Source organism: Oenanthe melanoleuca, chromosome 1 (genome assembly GCF_029582105.1).
Source record: "Oenanthe melanoleuca isolate GR-GAL-2019-014 chromosome 1, OMel1.0, whole genome shotgun sequence".
NCBI lineage: Eukaryota > Metazoa > Chordata > Aves > Passeriformes > Muscicapidae > Oenanthe > Oenanthe melanoleuca.
This window is the reverse complement of record NC_079333.1, coordinates 43,172,724-43,189,693: the sequence shown is the minus strand read 5'-3', so window position 1 is coordinate 43,189,693 and position 16,970 is coordinate 43,172,724. Positions and strand designations below refer to the sequence as shown.

At 36.2% G+C, this 16,970-nt stretch overlaps 1 protein-coding gene across 3 annotated transcripts in view; it reads left to right on the top strand.

Annotated features, from left to right (window-relative positions):
* XPO4 (exportin 4) overlaps positions 1-16,970 on the top strand; it is a 79,880-nt gene that overhangs the window by 39,415 nt on the left and 23,495 nt on the right. For all 3 annotated transcript variants that reach the window (XM_056482644.1, XM_056482653.1, XM_056482662.1), the window contains exons 7-12: positions 7,241-7,353; positions 9,753-9,910; positions 10,174-10,348; positions 14,373-14,549; positions 16,366-16,508; positions 16,623-16,768. In XM_056482644.1, coding sequence (XP_056338619.1) covers positions 7,241-7,353; positions 9,753-9,910; positions 10,174-10,348; positions 14,373-14,549; positions 16,366-16,508; positions 16,623-16,768 — 912 coding nt within the window. The remainder of the gene's footprint in view (positions 1-7,240; positions 7,354-9,752; positions 9,911-10,173; positions 10,349-14,372; positions 14,550-16,365; positions 16,509-16,622; positions 16,769-16,970) is intronic.

Genomic DNA, 16,970 nt, shown 5'->3' with positions numbered 1-16,970 from the left:
AGGAACAGAGTAGAGGGAGAAATCTCCTCCTTCAACCTTTTGATGCAGCCCAGGATGCAGTTGTCTTTCTGGGCTGTAAGTGCACATTGTTGGTTTGTGTTGAGTTTTTCATCTACCACCACCCCTAACTCCTTCTCTGCAGTGCTGCTCTTAGCCACTTCTAACCTGTTAGTGTCTCTGGGATCTTGGTATGGCTCAGAAGTGAAAGCTTTAGTTCTTCATTAGCTCTTTGTCCTTGGCTAGGGTTTGCACTGGTGGAGCCAGATAGAGATACATGCAACATGTGGAGCCTTGGAATTCCAGCTTTCCTTTGTACATCTATATAATATGAAGTGATTTAGATGCTAGTAGATAATTGTTACTAGAAATACCAAAACAAGCCATACTCCTATTTAAGGTAAATAATATTTTCTGCTATTTGGTCTACTTTGGATGCTACAGCTGTTAAACAAGTTCTGGCCATTTCTGGGGATCGGATGGACCTAAGTGTTATTAATGGATTAATTTCAAATATTTTTGTAATTTCTGATCTGCCTTTTTACCATCTTTTTGTTTTCTACCACTGGATGCTTCATTTTGTAAGCATTACAGCATCAGCTTGGGTCTTCTCTATTTTATGTATCACAGTAGTTGGAACATCTTCACTCCTCCTTGAGAAAACTTGGTCTTAGCTGCCAAAGACTTAGTAACTCTTGGGGTTTACAATACCACGCTGATTGCACTGTGGCATAAATCTCTTCCTTAAGATTACTTCTTTAACTGTTGATTGTTAGCTTATGGACAGTGAAACTTAGCTTGGCTGTAGTTTCTAAATAGATAGCACATTACATAAGAATGTAAGAATATTGCTGTGTTGATTGATAGGTTAGAGTCCTTTTGGTGTCCTCTTTCCAAATCTTGACAGTACAGATGCTGTAGCAGTGGGCATAAATTTAATACTTGAAGCATGGAGTAAAATGATCCATTGTCTTTTCAGTTATATCTTTTTTCCTTTAGTTGGTATTTCCCCTGGCAAGATAGTATTGATTCTCAGTATTCCCTGCAGCATCACAGTAATCTGCAATATATTTATGTAATATTTAGTGAGATTCATGTATCTCCAAAAAGATACATGTGCTTTAACTATATGGTGGCTCTTGCAAAGGGATATGTTATTCAAATCCCCAGGTTGTTAGAATTGAATCAACTTTATAAGCATTGCATTGTTAAATGTGGTTTTGGACAGTGTTGCTACCAATTGTAAAAAAAAAAAAAAGTTGTAGTAAGTCTGCATTGTCTGTTTCTACCATGAAAGATGCAAGATGCCTTCTGGAATACCCACCTCATTGGAGCAACAAAGGAAGAAACTCTGGAACCTAGCTAATTTCAAATTGGAACTCAGTATTTTTAAATTACCTTGGGATGTAGTGCCTGCAGGAGGAAGGACACAGCACAGTGACCTAGGAAGCCTCCCTTCAGTCATGTTCAGTTTCTCCCATTTCATTTTCCAGCAATCATCTATTGTTATTTTTATCTGCCACCTTGAGATATTAGTTTACCCGGTGTTTGTGGAGGCTTCAGAGATAGTATCTTGTGTCATGTTGGCTTCTGCACAGTTTCTTTTTTCAGTGCTGTTACAGTATTGTTAAATGTTATTTACATGGATGGAACTAGTTTTAACTGCATTTTTTCATAAATTAATGTTTCAACTAATTAAGGAATTACAGTTGATCAGTACTGAAAAGTACAGCCTTCTCCTTGACAAAAGTTTCTTCAAGAATCTGACTTTTAGTACATTGTGAGTACCCAAAATCTTCAGTTAAGAAGCTGGATGTTGGGCTTTAATACACCTTGGCATGGATTTATACATCCTGTGGAGTTAGGATGTAATTATAATTTTTACCATTTCACTTCCAGAGATATTTCTCATGTCGACTTTGGGATTTTTCTGTTCCTGGCAGCCATATTCTTATGGACTTTCACTGAATGTCCTCAAATGTATGAGTTCTTTAATGGAACATAAGAATTGTCTCCCATCTACAGAAAGGTGTCTGTTATCTATCATTAGGAGCTGTCATAGAAGTACTTATCCCTTATCCTTCAACGTATGGATTACAGTACATGAATAAAGAGATACTTCAGCTCTAGTTCTTGTTTGGGATTTAGTGCCTGTATTTGCTTGGAGGCAAGCTGGCAAATGTTCAAGTGAGTGTAGAATAGAGGATTTAAAATGTGGGTTGTGTAGACCTTGTGGTTTGCACTGTACTAATACACATCATTGCTGTTCCATTAAAATTGTTGATGCCATGGCAGTTGTATGAACTAAAGCTTTTGTCTGATCTGAACATTTTTGTGTTCCTTGGCCATGCAGTTAAAGGAAGAAAGCTCTTCATATCTCAGTTTTGAAAGTGTCTTTTAAACCTCAAGCCAGAATGAGACACCTGTCTGGGAGGTTCTGTGAACCATACAGTTCTTCAGACTTTTAAGATTTGTACTCAGTCCAACCCAGATTGGTAGCATCTGTTGTGCATAATGGAAATGAATGAAAACCACACAGAAAACTCAAGGCTGGTTTTGAGGAATGGTTCAAGTTGGCATTGCTGCTGAAAAAGCATCCTCCCTTATCTCCACAAGCATGATGCTGAGCAGGGAGCCACCTGGCTAAAAATGTGGTGGGATTTTTTTAGCAGGTTTTGGGCCCCTAGTTTGATTTGTTGCAGAGCTACAGAAATAATCCTACCTATACCAAGGAATGACAACATAGATTTCTTCAGCACCGTGGCTACTTTCCATAGGCCTTGTGTTTGTTATCAGCCTGGAATTATCCTGAATTCACTGCAGCAGTCTGTTCTTAACAGACAATATAGTGTTCAGATGTTAGGGGTATATAGCAAAATTCAATATAACTGAAACAGCTGTGTTTAGGAGAGATGCATTTTACTTTTGTCAAACTTTTATCACCTACCACTTTTAGGTGAAAACTGAACTGACTTTGAAATCCCTGATGTTTAGAAATTATTTCTAGGACACTGTTTTCTTGTCAATCCTTTCTAGCAACTTTTTAAGACAACATTGGGCAAACCCAAGAAGATTGGAAGATCCCCTGAATTTTGTCATAATTGCATTAAGCATATTTGTATTGATGTTGAACTTTTTAACAATTAATCTTTCATCATTTCAGTTTTCCTGAATGAAATCTGTAATCAGTTTACAATGTAGGAATGTCTTAACAGCATTCATACCAGAAGAGGAAAAGAGACCAGGAATGGCCCTTTTGGTAAAGGGGAGCTGATATTCTGCATTCTTGTCCCAATGGTTTTTAAGTTTTTGGGTTTGCAGCAATGGTTACAGCACCCTGGATGGCAGCTGGTGTATGGTGGAAAGGTGTGACTCCTGAGCCACATCTGTGTGGCAGCTACTTGTGCATGGGTGCTTTAAGTGCCAGTTAGTCTGGAAGTGATCAGCTAGCATATCATAAGCTGCATAACTATAGCAGCAGGATGTACCAAGAACTGCAGAATCCACAAGTGGTCATGAGCCTTAGAGCTGGCATGGCTCTGGAATCAGCCAGGTTTAAAATTAGCTTGAGTGTTCCTGCACTTCCTACTCCTGTTCCTGCAATCTGAGTCCAGTGTCTCCAACACAATGTATTGTTTCATTCTCGTGACTGTTAGGAATACTTGTGTTTAATAATATTTAAGCATATGCTCCTTGTCCTGGTTGCTGGGTTTATTTGGCCACAGTGTAAGGTATGGAAAGGTCTGTGAAGGATTTCTCCATAGGGGGCAGCAAGCCTCTGCAGCAGTTTTAGGTAGATGTTCCTCTAACTCATCCCATGTGCTCGGCTCACTAGCTAGAAAGCCGGAGGAGGTCTTAAAAATCCAGATAAAATCAGTATTTAACATAACACTGGAGGGCAGGTACCTTTCTAATGCAGTTTATTTTTAAAATCCAAGTCTATGGTTGGCACGAATTCCAGAATTATTTCAAACAACAAAAGTAAGGTGATTAAAATAACTTTGAGGAAAGATATTCAGACCTCAACACACCAGGAGTCTTCCCTCCATTTCTGAGATGTTTTTCACTTCTGTGCACAACCTTGCAAATGGGGTTCTAGCAGAAGAAATCTCAGCTTTGATTTTTGAATTCCAAACTTACTGTTTTGTGGAAGAACAAGTCTCTGTTGCGAAAAAGATTGTGGAATTAATTCTCAGATACTGGAATTCGTTGAAGTACTGAAGTAAAATATTATAATCCCTCATGATCACTTTAGGATATGAAATATTTTAATATTCATCTTCACTTGTCCCTTCCTGGGACAGAGGCTGTGACTGAGAGGACAACTACACATTTGTTTGTTTTTAATTTTTGTTGTTTTCATATGTTCCTCCAAGAAGCACATAAAACCTCAAACTTTTTTTTTCTAAATTAGTTTTAAAATAAACAATTTATAAGTTTGAAAAAACTACTCTTATTTCTCCAGTTCATGAAACAAAGCCAAGCATAGATCTAATGTCTACATGCATAAATTGAGTCAAAGATTAAAATATCTTTTAACATTATGGTCTTCTCATCTTTCTCTCTAAACATATGCTCTCTAAAGCATATGGACCTTATCATACATTAAGGCATCTATTTATGTTCTTACGATTTTTAATAGAGTTCAGTTCACATCACTGAATAATCTGTTTCATGCATGATTCTGAAGGAATCAGTGTCCTAAATCTTGCAAAATGAGTGAAATGTTGACATGCTTCTAGTACCTGTTTGTTAGCCTGGATTTCCAAATCATTCAAAGTAAATTTTGTTAAAAGTTAATCACTCCCCCAGTAGACCTGTGAAAGTTAGAAACCTCTGGATTATTGCCAGAAGTGGTTTACAATTGTTTTTCATTCTAGAAACAAAGAAAATCTCAAACTCTCCAGGATGTCATAGTAGACTAATCTATGCTTATCGTTTACCTTGAGTGCTTATAAAAAAAAAGTGTTTTGCTCATTCTGTACTTTTTGCTTCTTTGTAAGTCTTGACAAGTAAGTTAATTTTGGATGATGAAGGGTGCATTTGTCCTGTGTGTACCCATGTCTGAGGTAATTTAGTGCCATTCTGTTCAGGTTTGGCATAACTACACTGCTGTTACTAAGACCAAGCTGTAGCACAATGTAAGCTGGAGTGCTTTGTAGCAGTAAGCATCTCCACAGCCAGTTTCTGCTAATGCTTGCATACGTGCAGTACATGCTGGAAAATGGCTGCAAGACCTCTGTGATAGGTGGAGTCATAATTTGTAATGTTCAGTGAACAGATATTTTATCCACAAATCTCCTATTGTCAGACGTGTCAGCCATCCCTTAGCATGAGAAGCAAGACTAAAAATAACAGGATAAGGATGCTAAATAGTGAGTCGTGTTAAAATAGTGACAGCAAACTAGCACTTCTTTCATTCCATGTGAAAGCATTTTGTAGCTGGTCCCCTCTGTATACTGAACCTAACAAAGAGTAAATTTTTCACAGATTGGTAGTGTGTTTATGATTGTCTTCTGGTAGTATGTGCAAGCCAATAGCTTATTGGAGAGTCACAGCAAAGGACATTCTTGTTAGTAAGCAGTTTAAAATACCATTTTGATTAAAGCATTCTAAATGAAAAGGGAAAAAAAAGGCATTGCTTAGTTTGTCAGATAAAATTAGTCTTAATTTAGATTATTACTCCTGATAAAGGATGCTTGCATGTGATAATTTCATGCACTTTTTTTTTTTTTGTTTTTTTTTTAGTGAGTAGAACCAAAGCATATTTGATCAATTAAATTACATCAGTGTTTCAGGTGGAACTAAAGTAGAAAATTCTGTGACTTTTAGTTTTTCCCCATCTGAAATAATGCCGATCTGGTATAGTTTAGCATACATTGATAGTCTTGAAAATTGTGAAACAGCATTTTTCACTAATGTGAAAACCGCTGATGGTTCATACACAGTATTAACGTGCTGACAGCAGTCCTGGACACATACCACCAGTGAGGGTCCACTTGGAAAGACTTTGGAAAAAGTCCCTTTTTTTTGGAATGTGACTTTGCACAGTGTCGTTAGGAATTTTTCTTTGTGGCAGAACACAGAAGACAGGTATAAGTAAACTGAAATCGTGAGTTCTGCTTTGTGACACAATTTTTTGTATTAAACTACTTGCTTGCTTTAAATATGGTTTCCTTAAACAAAACCCATCAAAACTTAAGGGACCTACTGTTTTGCATTATACAATTGTAAAGCTTATTTCATTCTAGACATAAAATAGCTTTTATACAGGTATTATAGTACTGGATTGCTTACACTTGGAAAGGTAATGCTGTTCATTACCAGTAAGTAAATTATGTGCAGCTGAACATGCTGTTACTTACTCTGATGGTTGGGTTAGAAAGGGATCAAAGAGGATAATGTGGGGTTTAAGAAAGACAAATAAAACATTAGTAAAACTGCTTTAACTTCACTACTACTTGAAATGGGTGGTGTGACAAAGGGAAGTACTTCCAAAAAGTTTTGATAAAAACTGTTGGTTGATCAGATTGACAGAGAATTGAACCTGTTTTTTTAAATGTTTTTCCTCATGTCTCTGTTTTATCTCTACTAGAGCATTTGCAGAATTTTGTAAATTAAGCTGTGCCAAAACACATGGTGAGAGCTGAAATGAGTGCAGCAAAATTGTCTTGCACATTTTTCATGAGCGACTCTTGCAAACGCATTGAAGATGACAATGCCTTGTGCTGACTTGTGCTTTTGTTCTTCTCAGTGTGATTAGAAAATGTAGATTAATGCAGGGCCAACATATCTGCATTCTGTGACACATATCTGGCTATTTAGAAAAATGGGATATAGATTTCAATGAGCTATCTTTAGCTATGGTAAGGCCTTTTTAAAAGCTGCCAGGAAAGTTTTTTAGAAAATGATTTCCTATTTTGCATAAATTTTAACACCTGTTAATTGCGGTTGCTTTTTTCCCTTCTCGCTGTGTCGCATTAGACACCCTGGTTATCAAAGTGATCGTATCGCTATGGTATGTCTCATAATTATGATCAAACTGTTATCTAACATTCCTGGAGCATTCTTTTTTTCAATACTTAATACCTTTTATTCCTTGGCCTCATGCATGAATTATGCTGTGTATGTGAAGAGGCTTAAAGTTTGTTTCCATTACATTCTTTCTGAATGGATCCTGTTGTATCTAGGATTTTTTTAAAGCCAAGTAGGAATGTTATTGTTGACCTTGACACCAGATAACTGGGCAGACATTATATAGCTATGTTTGAATCCTCACAAAATGTGATGCTAAAGCCAACAGAATCCTGGCGTGAGACTCTCCTGGACAGCAGAGTTATGGAGCTTTTCTTTACAGTAAGTTTCTTTCTTCAACTTTCATAGTCCAGACCACAGGGAAAGCAGCTCCTTCCTGTTCTAAAACTGTGTTGTCGGACTCTTCCTTTTGCATCAGGTAGGACTGATTCTGTTCACTTCAACTTGCTTATCGAAGCAAATAGAAGTATTGTCTTTCTCCTAGGGTACTGAATTTGTATTTTGCATATTAATTGCTTTAAATTGATGACCACTAGCAACAGAAAAAGGCTTATAGTTATCTCAACTTCTATATGTTTAATATTTCTGGACATGTACTCATCAGACAAAAGCAAGCACAATGAGCAGTAGTAAAGTAGTGAATAATCTTTCAGAAAAGGTGTAACTGCTCTCAGAAAAGACCGAACGAGCAGTGTGTGTTTGCTGACATAAAAGCATTTGCTCAACAGAACAGCTGAAAATAAGTAATGTAGTTTTCTAGCCACTTTTGCCATACAGAATTCCACATCTTTCCTCAGCACAAAGAAAAGCCACAAAAGTTAAAATGGAATAAGTTAGAAGGGATAAGAAAGAGGTAGTGTTGGGAGAGGGGAATGTAGTGCTCAATTTTTGTAACTTTAAAAGCCCCACAATGTTAAAAATGGATAGAAGTTGTGTTGTTTTTGCAACTGTTGGGAGAAGTTTGTAATCATTGCTCAGCTAGGACTTAGTGCAGCAGCAACATACATTGGCTTATAAATTCATTTGCTATGCAATTTGACTTGAGTTACATCTCTTGGGATTTGAGAATTGAGCATTCTCAGGCTCCTTTTCATTTTTGCAAAGCAGAGAAATGTGCTCAAAACTTGGACCAAGTTGTTACAAGACAATGTAAATGTAACTCTCCAGTGCTGCTTCACAGTATGTGTTTGGATGCATGTCCTTACTTGATAGGATTTTAGATAAATTTAAATTTTTATTTTTATTTCTTTTTACTTCAAGTTTATCCAGCAGTTTTGAAAGGGTGAAAAAATCACTGGCAGAACTCTCAGCAGCTACACACAATCTGAACAGCTGTCTAGACTATCCAGACAGTTGCTACTGTCAGCTGTGAACCTCCACATGCAAATAACTTTTTGGCTTACATGTTAACCCTTCTTCATTTAATCGTATGAAGTTGTCAGAGTTGCATATCTGTTTCCATAATTGCTTTACAATTACTTATTTATGATAAGAAAAATATTTTTAATACTACAGAGATTCATTTTAATATGTTTGCATTTTACTTAATAGTAACCAAGGCTTGCCTGTATTTTATTATTTTTGAATGAATGCTGGCCAGGGCAGTATGCTGTCAGTTCTGGTTTTAGATTCCTGATTTGCTGTGGTTGAGGCTTGCAGTAGTAGTTTGCTGTTTGAGGTAATGTAAGTAAGTTGTAGTAATTTTTATTCATTTATCTGATCTGAGAAATGTTAATAACCTTGCAAAAGTTGGCAGGACTGCTGTGTTATAGCAAGAGCCTTCATTTCTAATCTCAGCCTCTTGTGGGACATGTATTAGGAGGGTATATTTCTGTTGCAGGGTTTGTTTCTCCTGCTAGTTTGATCTTTCAGGGATTAACTATGCAGCTAATCCAACTTTTTATAAATTGGGTGAACTTGCAACTATAACACCACAGAAAAATGGTTAGTGTTTTAACTGTACTTTTTGGTATAATATTACTGGAATAAATTTCACTTCTGGTTGAAAAAGCTACTCTATATTCGTTTGTTTATTCAGTAAATCTTCTGTGATTAAAATAGGCGCAAGCCTAAAAAAATTCTTTAAATCCCGACTTGACTGATTAAAATAAGTATATGAGAATGTGTTTACTAAAGTAGTAAGATTCAAATCTAGAAAGTCTCCACAACGGAAATAATGAGAAGTTTGCACAAATGCGGGAAGATTACTGTTGGCCTTGTATAATATAAGGGTGTTGCCAAGGAAGTGATGCATTAATTTTTGTATGTCTTCAGTGTTTACCTCTGCTAAAGAAGCATCTATATAATCTTGATTGAACTTGTTGACTAACTTTAGCAAGACTCTATAGCCTAGGCATAGTTAGCATAATAGAGATGACTGTCATTATTGCTGTTTTTAGAAGGAGCAGCATGTCTGACTGGCTGGCATCTGTTTCTCTCTTTAAGACATAACATTCAATAGACAGTTCAATTTTCAACATGTAGGTGAGCCTTAACTAAATGTTAGTTTCAGTGAGTTAATTCAAGGCTTGAGACTGTGAGCTGAGTCACGATCTTGACGTTTGCCATGGTTTAGGGAGTTACAGAAACCCTTGTATTTCAGACTGAGGGGAAGTTATAGTAAGCTTTTTTTGGTGTGTGCTCTTTTGGATTGAGAGCCATGTGACTGTTGTAAGAACACCCTGTTTTCATGTATTATTAACGACCTCACTTCCTGAAAGGTACATCGAAAAATCAGAGAAGATACAGATATGGCCCAAGATTCATTACAGTGCCTGGCACAGCTGGCATCTTTGCACGGGCCAGTCTTTCCTGATGAAGGTTCTCAAGTTGATTACCTGGCACACTTCATTGAGGGATTACTGAATACTATCAATGGGTATGTATGCATGCTCTCTAAATTTAGATGGCATCTTTTAATCTTTAGTTTGGACTGTAGCATATCTGTGTGGTGAAGTGGTATGGCTTGCTTATTTCTGGATATAATTTGTGCTAACTGTTGGATTGCTTAAATTGAGAAAGGGCAGTTTAAAGTAGATGGTGCTTATAATGAGATAGATTTATGGATTGAAAACATATCAACAAAACCAATTTTCTTTAGCTATTTTCTTAATGGCAAAAAACTGCTATTTCTATCTCTAGAATTGAAATAGAAGACTCTGAAGCAGTGGGAATTTCCAGTATTATCAGCAATCTGATAACTGTATTTCCCCGCAATATTTTAACGGCCATTCCAAATGAACTTTTCTCTTCATTTGTTAACTGCCTCGCACACCTCACCTGTTCTTTTGGAAGAAGTGCTGCCTTGGAAGAAGTGGTAAGTAGCTGCTCTCAAAAAAGTGGGTAGCTTTTTTCACTTCTATTTGTGATAAGCATAACTGACATGAGAATTTGGCTATTTTGTTAATAGCTGTTTTGAATTCAGTGGTTTTGTCCTAGATATTTCTGAAATCACATAAGAGAGGATTTTCTTTTTATTTCACGCAATGTACTGAACATAATTACACACTATGTGCATCTTTCAGACTTCATTTTGATTTAAAGTGCATCTTATTTTTTAAATTAATTAACTAATTAAAAATATTCAAGTCTTAATGTATTGCTGACTTGCTGTTGTAGATAATGAACAAACTGCAGTCCTGAAAGTTTAAAATGACTACATGAACATATGGACAGACTGAAACTTAACTGCTGCCTAGAGTTCTGAGTCAGGAGTTTCTGTTTTAAGTGAGTGTGGCTGTTAAGATCTGTTGTTAACATCATATACCTGAGCTGTTCAGATCATACCTTCATTGCTGACACAGTTCAAATGGTAATTGTGCGTGCAAATCTAGCACAGGAATTAAGAGGATTTTTTTCTTTCAAACTTTGATTGTAACATTAAAGAGTAGTTGGCATACCCAGGTGTTCTGCTCCTCAAAGTTGCATTAAAATTAAAAACTACCAAGGGCACATAGCTTAAGGAAAATAGCATAAGAATTAAGATGAATAATCTTGCACTTCAGCTGTTAACGTGCAGTGGCTACAGATTTAAAATGAGACTCTCAAGATACTAACCAGTATTCCCCCCACTATTATCAGAAAAGATTATTTTCTTTGTTTTGACAGCTTGGTGTAGTGGCAGAGTTTGAAAATAATTATAGAAGTAATTAGTTACAAAGTTGATGTACGTGTTTCTTTACCAGAGAGCACAGGTGTATTAATTAGCATTCATTGCAGAACATTAGATCATGTGTTCCCTGCAAGGTTAACATGTATTATATTTGGTCTATTGCTTAATCTAACGTTTCATTTTTTTTATGTCTTAATCAAAAAATTGGTATTTAACTTTAGAATCTAAAATAAAGTTCCTTTCCAAACTTCATTGGTCAAAATTTGTGTGCTTTTTGATATTTTCTATTGAATACATATTCCGTTGTTCACCAATACATTTAGAAATGCTTCTGAAGCTTTTATATAAGATTCATGAAAACCACAGGCTAACTTTTAAGTTCAAAGACACTAAAGGGATGTTGTTTCTTCAGTTATCATCTTGTTACTTGAGAACTGGAATACAGTCATGTTCAATGAAAAGAGTGCTCAACATTATGCCATTTAAAACAATCTCTCAGCAAGAGCTTACACCAGCTTGTACCACTCTCTGGTGCAATGATGTGTGCCTGTAGAAGTACTGCTTTGCATCCCTGAAAAACATCTTTTGGCTTTGGAGTGTCCTGGCTGTGGCGAATGTGTTCCCCAAAGTTTTTAAGAATGCATGCAGTGATACTTTCTGTGAATTCATGTGCTGTCTGTAGTTAAGAGCTTTCTGACAGATAAAATACCATGTGTGTTGGGCTCAGTAGAATCCTCAGATAATACTCCGTGAGCTTTTCAGAAATACAAAATGCAGCAGAATGCAGGCAAGTGTACTCCTTAAACTTTGAGGGCTGGTAAAACTATTTTCCCCATATTTCTGCTACTTCATGCCAGTAGAACATACCATGTGAACGTGGCAGAAGCCCCATCAGGCACAATGAATCTACTTAGCTAAAGACCTGTTATGAAAACTGTCAAAATATGGAGATCCTGAATCAAAATCTACAAGCCACTTCAAAGCATCTAATACTGATTTTCAACCATGGGGAAAACCCCACAATCCAAACATTAAGTTTAAATGCTGTTTCACATTAAACTGCTAGTTTGGGCTGGGAAGATCATCTGAAGGAAGTTGAAACATTTACCTGAGCTAGCTACACTGGTGGAGGGAGGGCAGGTAAGCTTCAACACTGCTGAGGATTAGTTTATGGGGGACCAGTAATCTCTTCCTTTAATGGCACTTGGTGTGAGAGAGGATGCTCATTCACATCTATGCTCTGCCTTGCTTAACACTTAATACTTATGCAGAAGTACAATCAAATAGTTCACCTGAATTAGTGAAGAGTATGAACAGGATGTTGGTTGAAACGTCCGATAAAAATTATATCAAAGGCTTCTTTTTCTCAAAATTATATTCATATTATTAATATTAATATTAGTGTACTATTCTTGTTTCATGATATTTTTTTCAAATATCATGTGATAGCACAGATCATTCTGAATTTGGTCCCCTCTGCTGTGTTTCCAATTCTTGCGGTTTGCTGCTGCTTGACAAACTTTCGAAGTGTTCTCTCTTCAAAGGGTCAGCAAACTAGGAGGGTAGAAGGACCAAATTTCTTTTTGTTTCCCATAGAGTAAATTAGGAGGAATTAAGCATCTTTGCTTTAAATTTGCTGGGTTTATCTTGCCTCTCCTGAAGATCTGAGTTTTTAAATCCATCAGAATGATTTATCTCCCAGTCTACAGCATGGCACTTTGCCTGTATGACATCTTTGGTAGCGCAGCAGCAGCTAATCTGAAATAAGGATTGGGATGTTTTAGTAAGGTTTCTTTGGGACCAGATTGGTTCAATGTGGATAAAATCTCTCTACTGTTTGGACATTTATTTTATGGAGGCACTTATTAGTCCTAGATTGCTTATGAGAATATCTTGACGTGTTGTAATAAATGAGTTGTCTATATTTGAGGGTATTTTGTTGTTCATAAAAACATGTCTGTTTATCTGCTTATGCTCTCAATTATTAAAAATTATTACAAGTCATATATGTAGTTATAGATGTAAATATATTACATACATGTAAAAATGTTTCAGGACTGAATGACTATCTGTAAATTAATGTGTCCTTTAGGTAAATTTTAAAAAGATATGTTGTGATGTCCTTCTTAAATTTATGACTTAGTGTTGCATACAATTTTGCCTCTCTCCTTGTCATCTCCAGGTTTTGTTTTCACAATTGCATCAGTATGTCCCATGTTTTAACTTCTGGAAATATGACAGCTTTGCAGTTACAAAAGGATGCTGTGAAGCAATCTTGGAATGCTTCCAATGTGATATCAGTTTTTCCTCTTAATCAGTCATCCAGCCAGTGTTTTCTTTTCCTTGCCTGTTCATCCGACCATGTTTGTAACTTCACTGGAAGTCAGGAATTCTTGTGTCTGGAGCATGATTAAGGCCTTAGTGTCTCTTTATTTCATCATTGAACCATTTTACTGACCTCTGCTGTCTCAGAGTAACTTCTGTGAGCCGTCTGTTGGTTAAAACTTGGGAAGACATCTTAGTAGATGTTTATCTGTACAGTCACTGAAGTTTTTTGAAGTTGGATGTATTTACAAACGTTCAATTTTTGCATCAAAAAAGAGTTGATACTTTTAAAAGAAATGTCCACTTTGCTGTTTGGATTCTTTAGTTTGCCAGCAACTCAGGTTTTTGATTTTGAGAGAAGTTCTTTCCTTTTGCAACTTACACACTATACAGAAGCACATTAATAATTAAAAACAAGAAGCATCACTTGAGATGCACTAAGTAATTATAGCTGCAGGCTCATTCTTGTTCTAATTCACTGGGTTTTGCTTTGTTCATAGAACAAGAAGTTGTGATTCATAATCAAAACTGGCTACCTGTAACAAGGTTTCCTGAACACTTGCAATCTTGCATTGATTTCTTCTGGAATCATTGTTTTTTCTCTCCCTTTATTTCAGAGATAGTGGAATACCTATAAATCTATATGCAACATCAGATTAAGCAAAATAGCTAAACACATTGATAGACTTTTAAAGCCTAGCAGACATGAAAGCTTCAGTGCCCTTTTCAATGCATTGCTTCAGTTGATTCTGGTATTTTCTTAGCTATCCTTAGATCCTTTTTTTTTGTTTGTTTCAGCAGTAGAAGAAATTCTATAAAATAGTGTTAATTATAAGTATGTTCCTCTGGTTTACTTTAATAATAAGGTTTTTTTTTTTGTTTGTTTTTTTTTCATCTCTTACAGCTTGACAAAGATGATATGGTATATATGGAGGCATATGATAAGTTACTGGAATCTTGGCTTACTTTGGTCCAAGATGACAAACATTTCCATAAAGGTTTCTTTACCCAACATGCTGTTCAAGTCTTTAATTCCTACATTCAGTGCCATCTGGCTGCTCCTGATGGCACAAGGAATTTGGTAAGCCTTCATTGTAGTAGTTATGGATGGTAACATACAGTAACTAGCCCATGTCTTTTGGTGTGTGTATATTATGTAGCTCAAGGCAGCTAGTATATAATTGCCATTTGTGACTTTGGAAATGAAAAAAACTGCTGTGCTTGTTACTCAGTTGTGATTTTCAGCCCTTTCTCATTCTGGAGAGGAGTTAAAGGAATGCAAAGTTGGAAATCACTTTAAAAAAATAAAAAATAAACCTGTAGCTCAAATCAATGTGGATCTTGTTCTTTCCGCAGATACAGTGACTAAACTGTTGACCTTCCTTCTGGATTAGAATTCTAGTTTAAATTCTCATTGAAATTGGGGGCCTTTATTATGATTGTTGCCCCCTCATGCACTATCTTCAAAATATAGCTGACATGCATAAATATCTGAAAAAATGTAGACTGACTGTGTTCAAAGTAGAAGAAACTTGGAATATCATGTGGACCTTTGGATAAAATAAATTCCCAGTTGAGTTTTTTAACGTTGACTGTCTAGAGAAAATTTAAAAGTACATCAATTATCTCTTGAGCCATTGAGAAAGAAAGATGATTAGTCTATTTGCCAGGAATCTAGATCTTACTAAAATAGATTCTTACACAGAAAGTTGGATGTAGATGTTAGTTATTGCATAGATTCAATTCAATAACTGTATAAAATCTCTTTAATTTGATGCTGTGCAAAGATCTCAGAGGTACCTCATTCTGAAAAGCACAATGTAAAACATAATTCTGCTATCTCAATATGTAACAGATGGTAATAACAGTGCCAAAACTGGGAGAAATATTTCACAAGAGAGCTTTGAATTCATATCGGGCAGTCTTGACATAACTTTTGTACTCAGGTTGATTCATGTCATTCTGTGAGATAAGTCATTTATCCCATGGGTAACCTTTAAAAGCCACAGCTGGCATTTTAGAATGCTTCTTGTTCTATATCAAAGCGGTAACAGGAACTTTCAGTCTCTGCTTCGAGAGCAGAGGCTCACCCTTCAGTAAACAGCTGCAACTTTGAAGTTATCCAAAGGAGAATGATTTGCTAGGTTTCATAAAGAAGAGTTAAAAGCACTTTGCATAAGGAGCTGTATGTGGATTCAGTTTTCCAGGGCCTCTATAGAAACAAAGCAGGCTGATAGCTTTCTCCGCCTCTTGTATTTTACTTTGTTACTTGCATAAATTTTATAATTAAGAACTAAGATTTATACTTGGTTTCTGCATATGTTCATCTCTTCAAGGAATAAGATCTGATTATAATTTAAAGTTTTATAATGCAACCAAGATAAGCTTTGAGAAATTGAACAGTGCAGCTGCTGCATCAGCAAGAAATAAGACTGAGATCATCAGGATTATTAGTCTGCTGTTTTCTGAGTTTATAGCATTTACTTTTAATGTACTTTTTTTAAAATTTAGTAATACTTTTTAAACTACTATTTCCCCTCAAGCAGTCAGTTAGGGAAAACTTTTAATGTAAGGGCTAACATTCATTTCATCATGAAAAATACAACTTATTAAGTGATTCATGTGAGATCTCAGACAACTGAGAACTATTGAAATGTTAATGAATGAACTGAATGTGACATTTTGGTAATGAGTTTGTGAAATGCTGATTTTAAAACAATATGAACCCATGTTGACTCTGTTTAACTCTTCTGTGTCTAATTTAGTACAAGTCCCTTTTTCATACATGCAAATTACCATTGCAAGAAAGAGCCATAATAATGCAGAAAATTGTGGTGATAATGAATTTAACAAGTATGACCCTAACGGGTTGCTTCTAATTTTGTTGAAATAACCAGACTGCCAATGGCGTGGCCTCTCGGGAAGAAGAAGAAATAAGTGAGCTGCAGGAAGATGACAGAGACCAGTTCTGTGACCAGTTGGCCAGCGTAGGCATGCTGGGGAGGATTGCTGCAGAACACTGCATACCTCTTCTCACAAGGTAAGTACAAAAAAAAAATAGCCATGAGTGAAAATCAATAAAGCTGTCAGATAGGGAAAGCCTAACTTTGCCAAAACAGTTTAAAAACAGTGACGCTTCTTTATTTGTCCACAGTTTGTTAGAAGACCGAGTGACAAGGCTCCATGGACAGTTGCAAAGACATCAGCAGCAGTTACTTGCCTCACCAGCATCAGGTTCTATTGACAATAAAGTGCTTGATGACCTGTATGAGGATATTCATTGGCTTATTTTAGTCACAGGTTAGTGAACAGCTTTAAATAGTATTTATTCTGGTAGTCTTATTACAGCTGGAACACCTCAGGGAAAAAAAAAATCCCTGGATATCAACTACCCTCGATTGATTGTACATTTTATCCCTTACAATGATTTCTTCTTACACGCAGGACTTGCAAAATCCTTGTCTTACTATCATGTGCCTTGAGTAACAGGAATATTATCTCT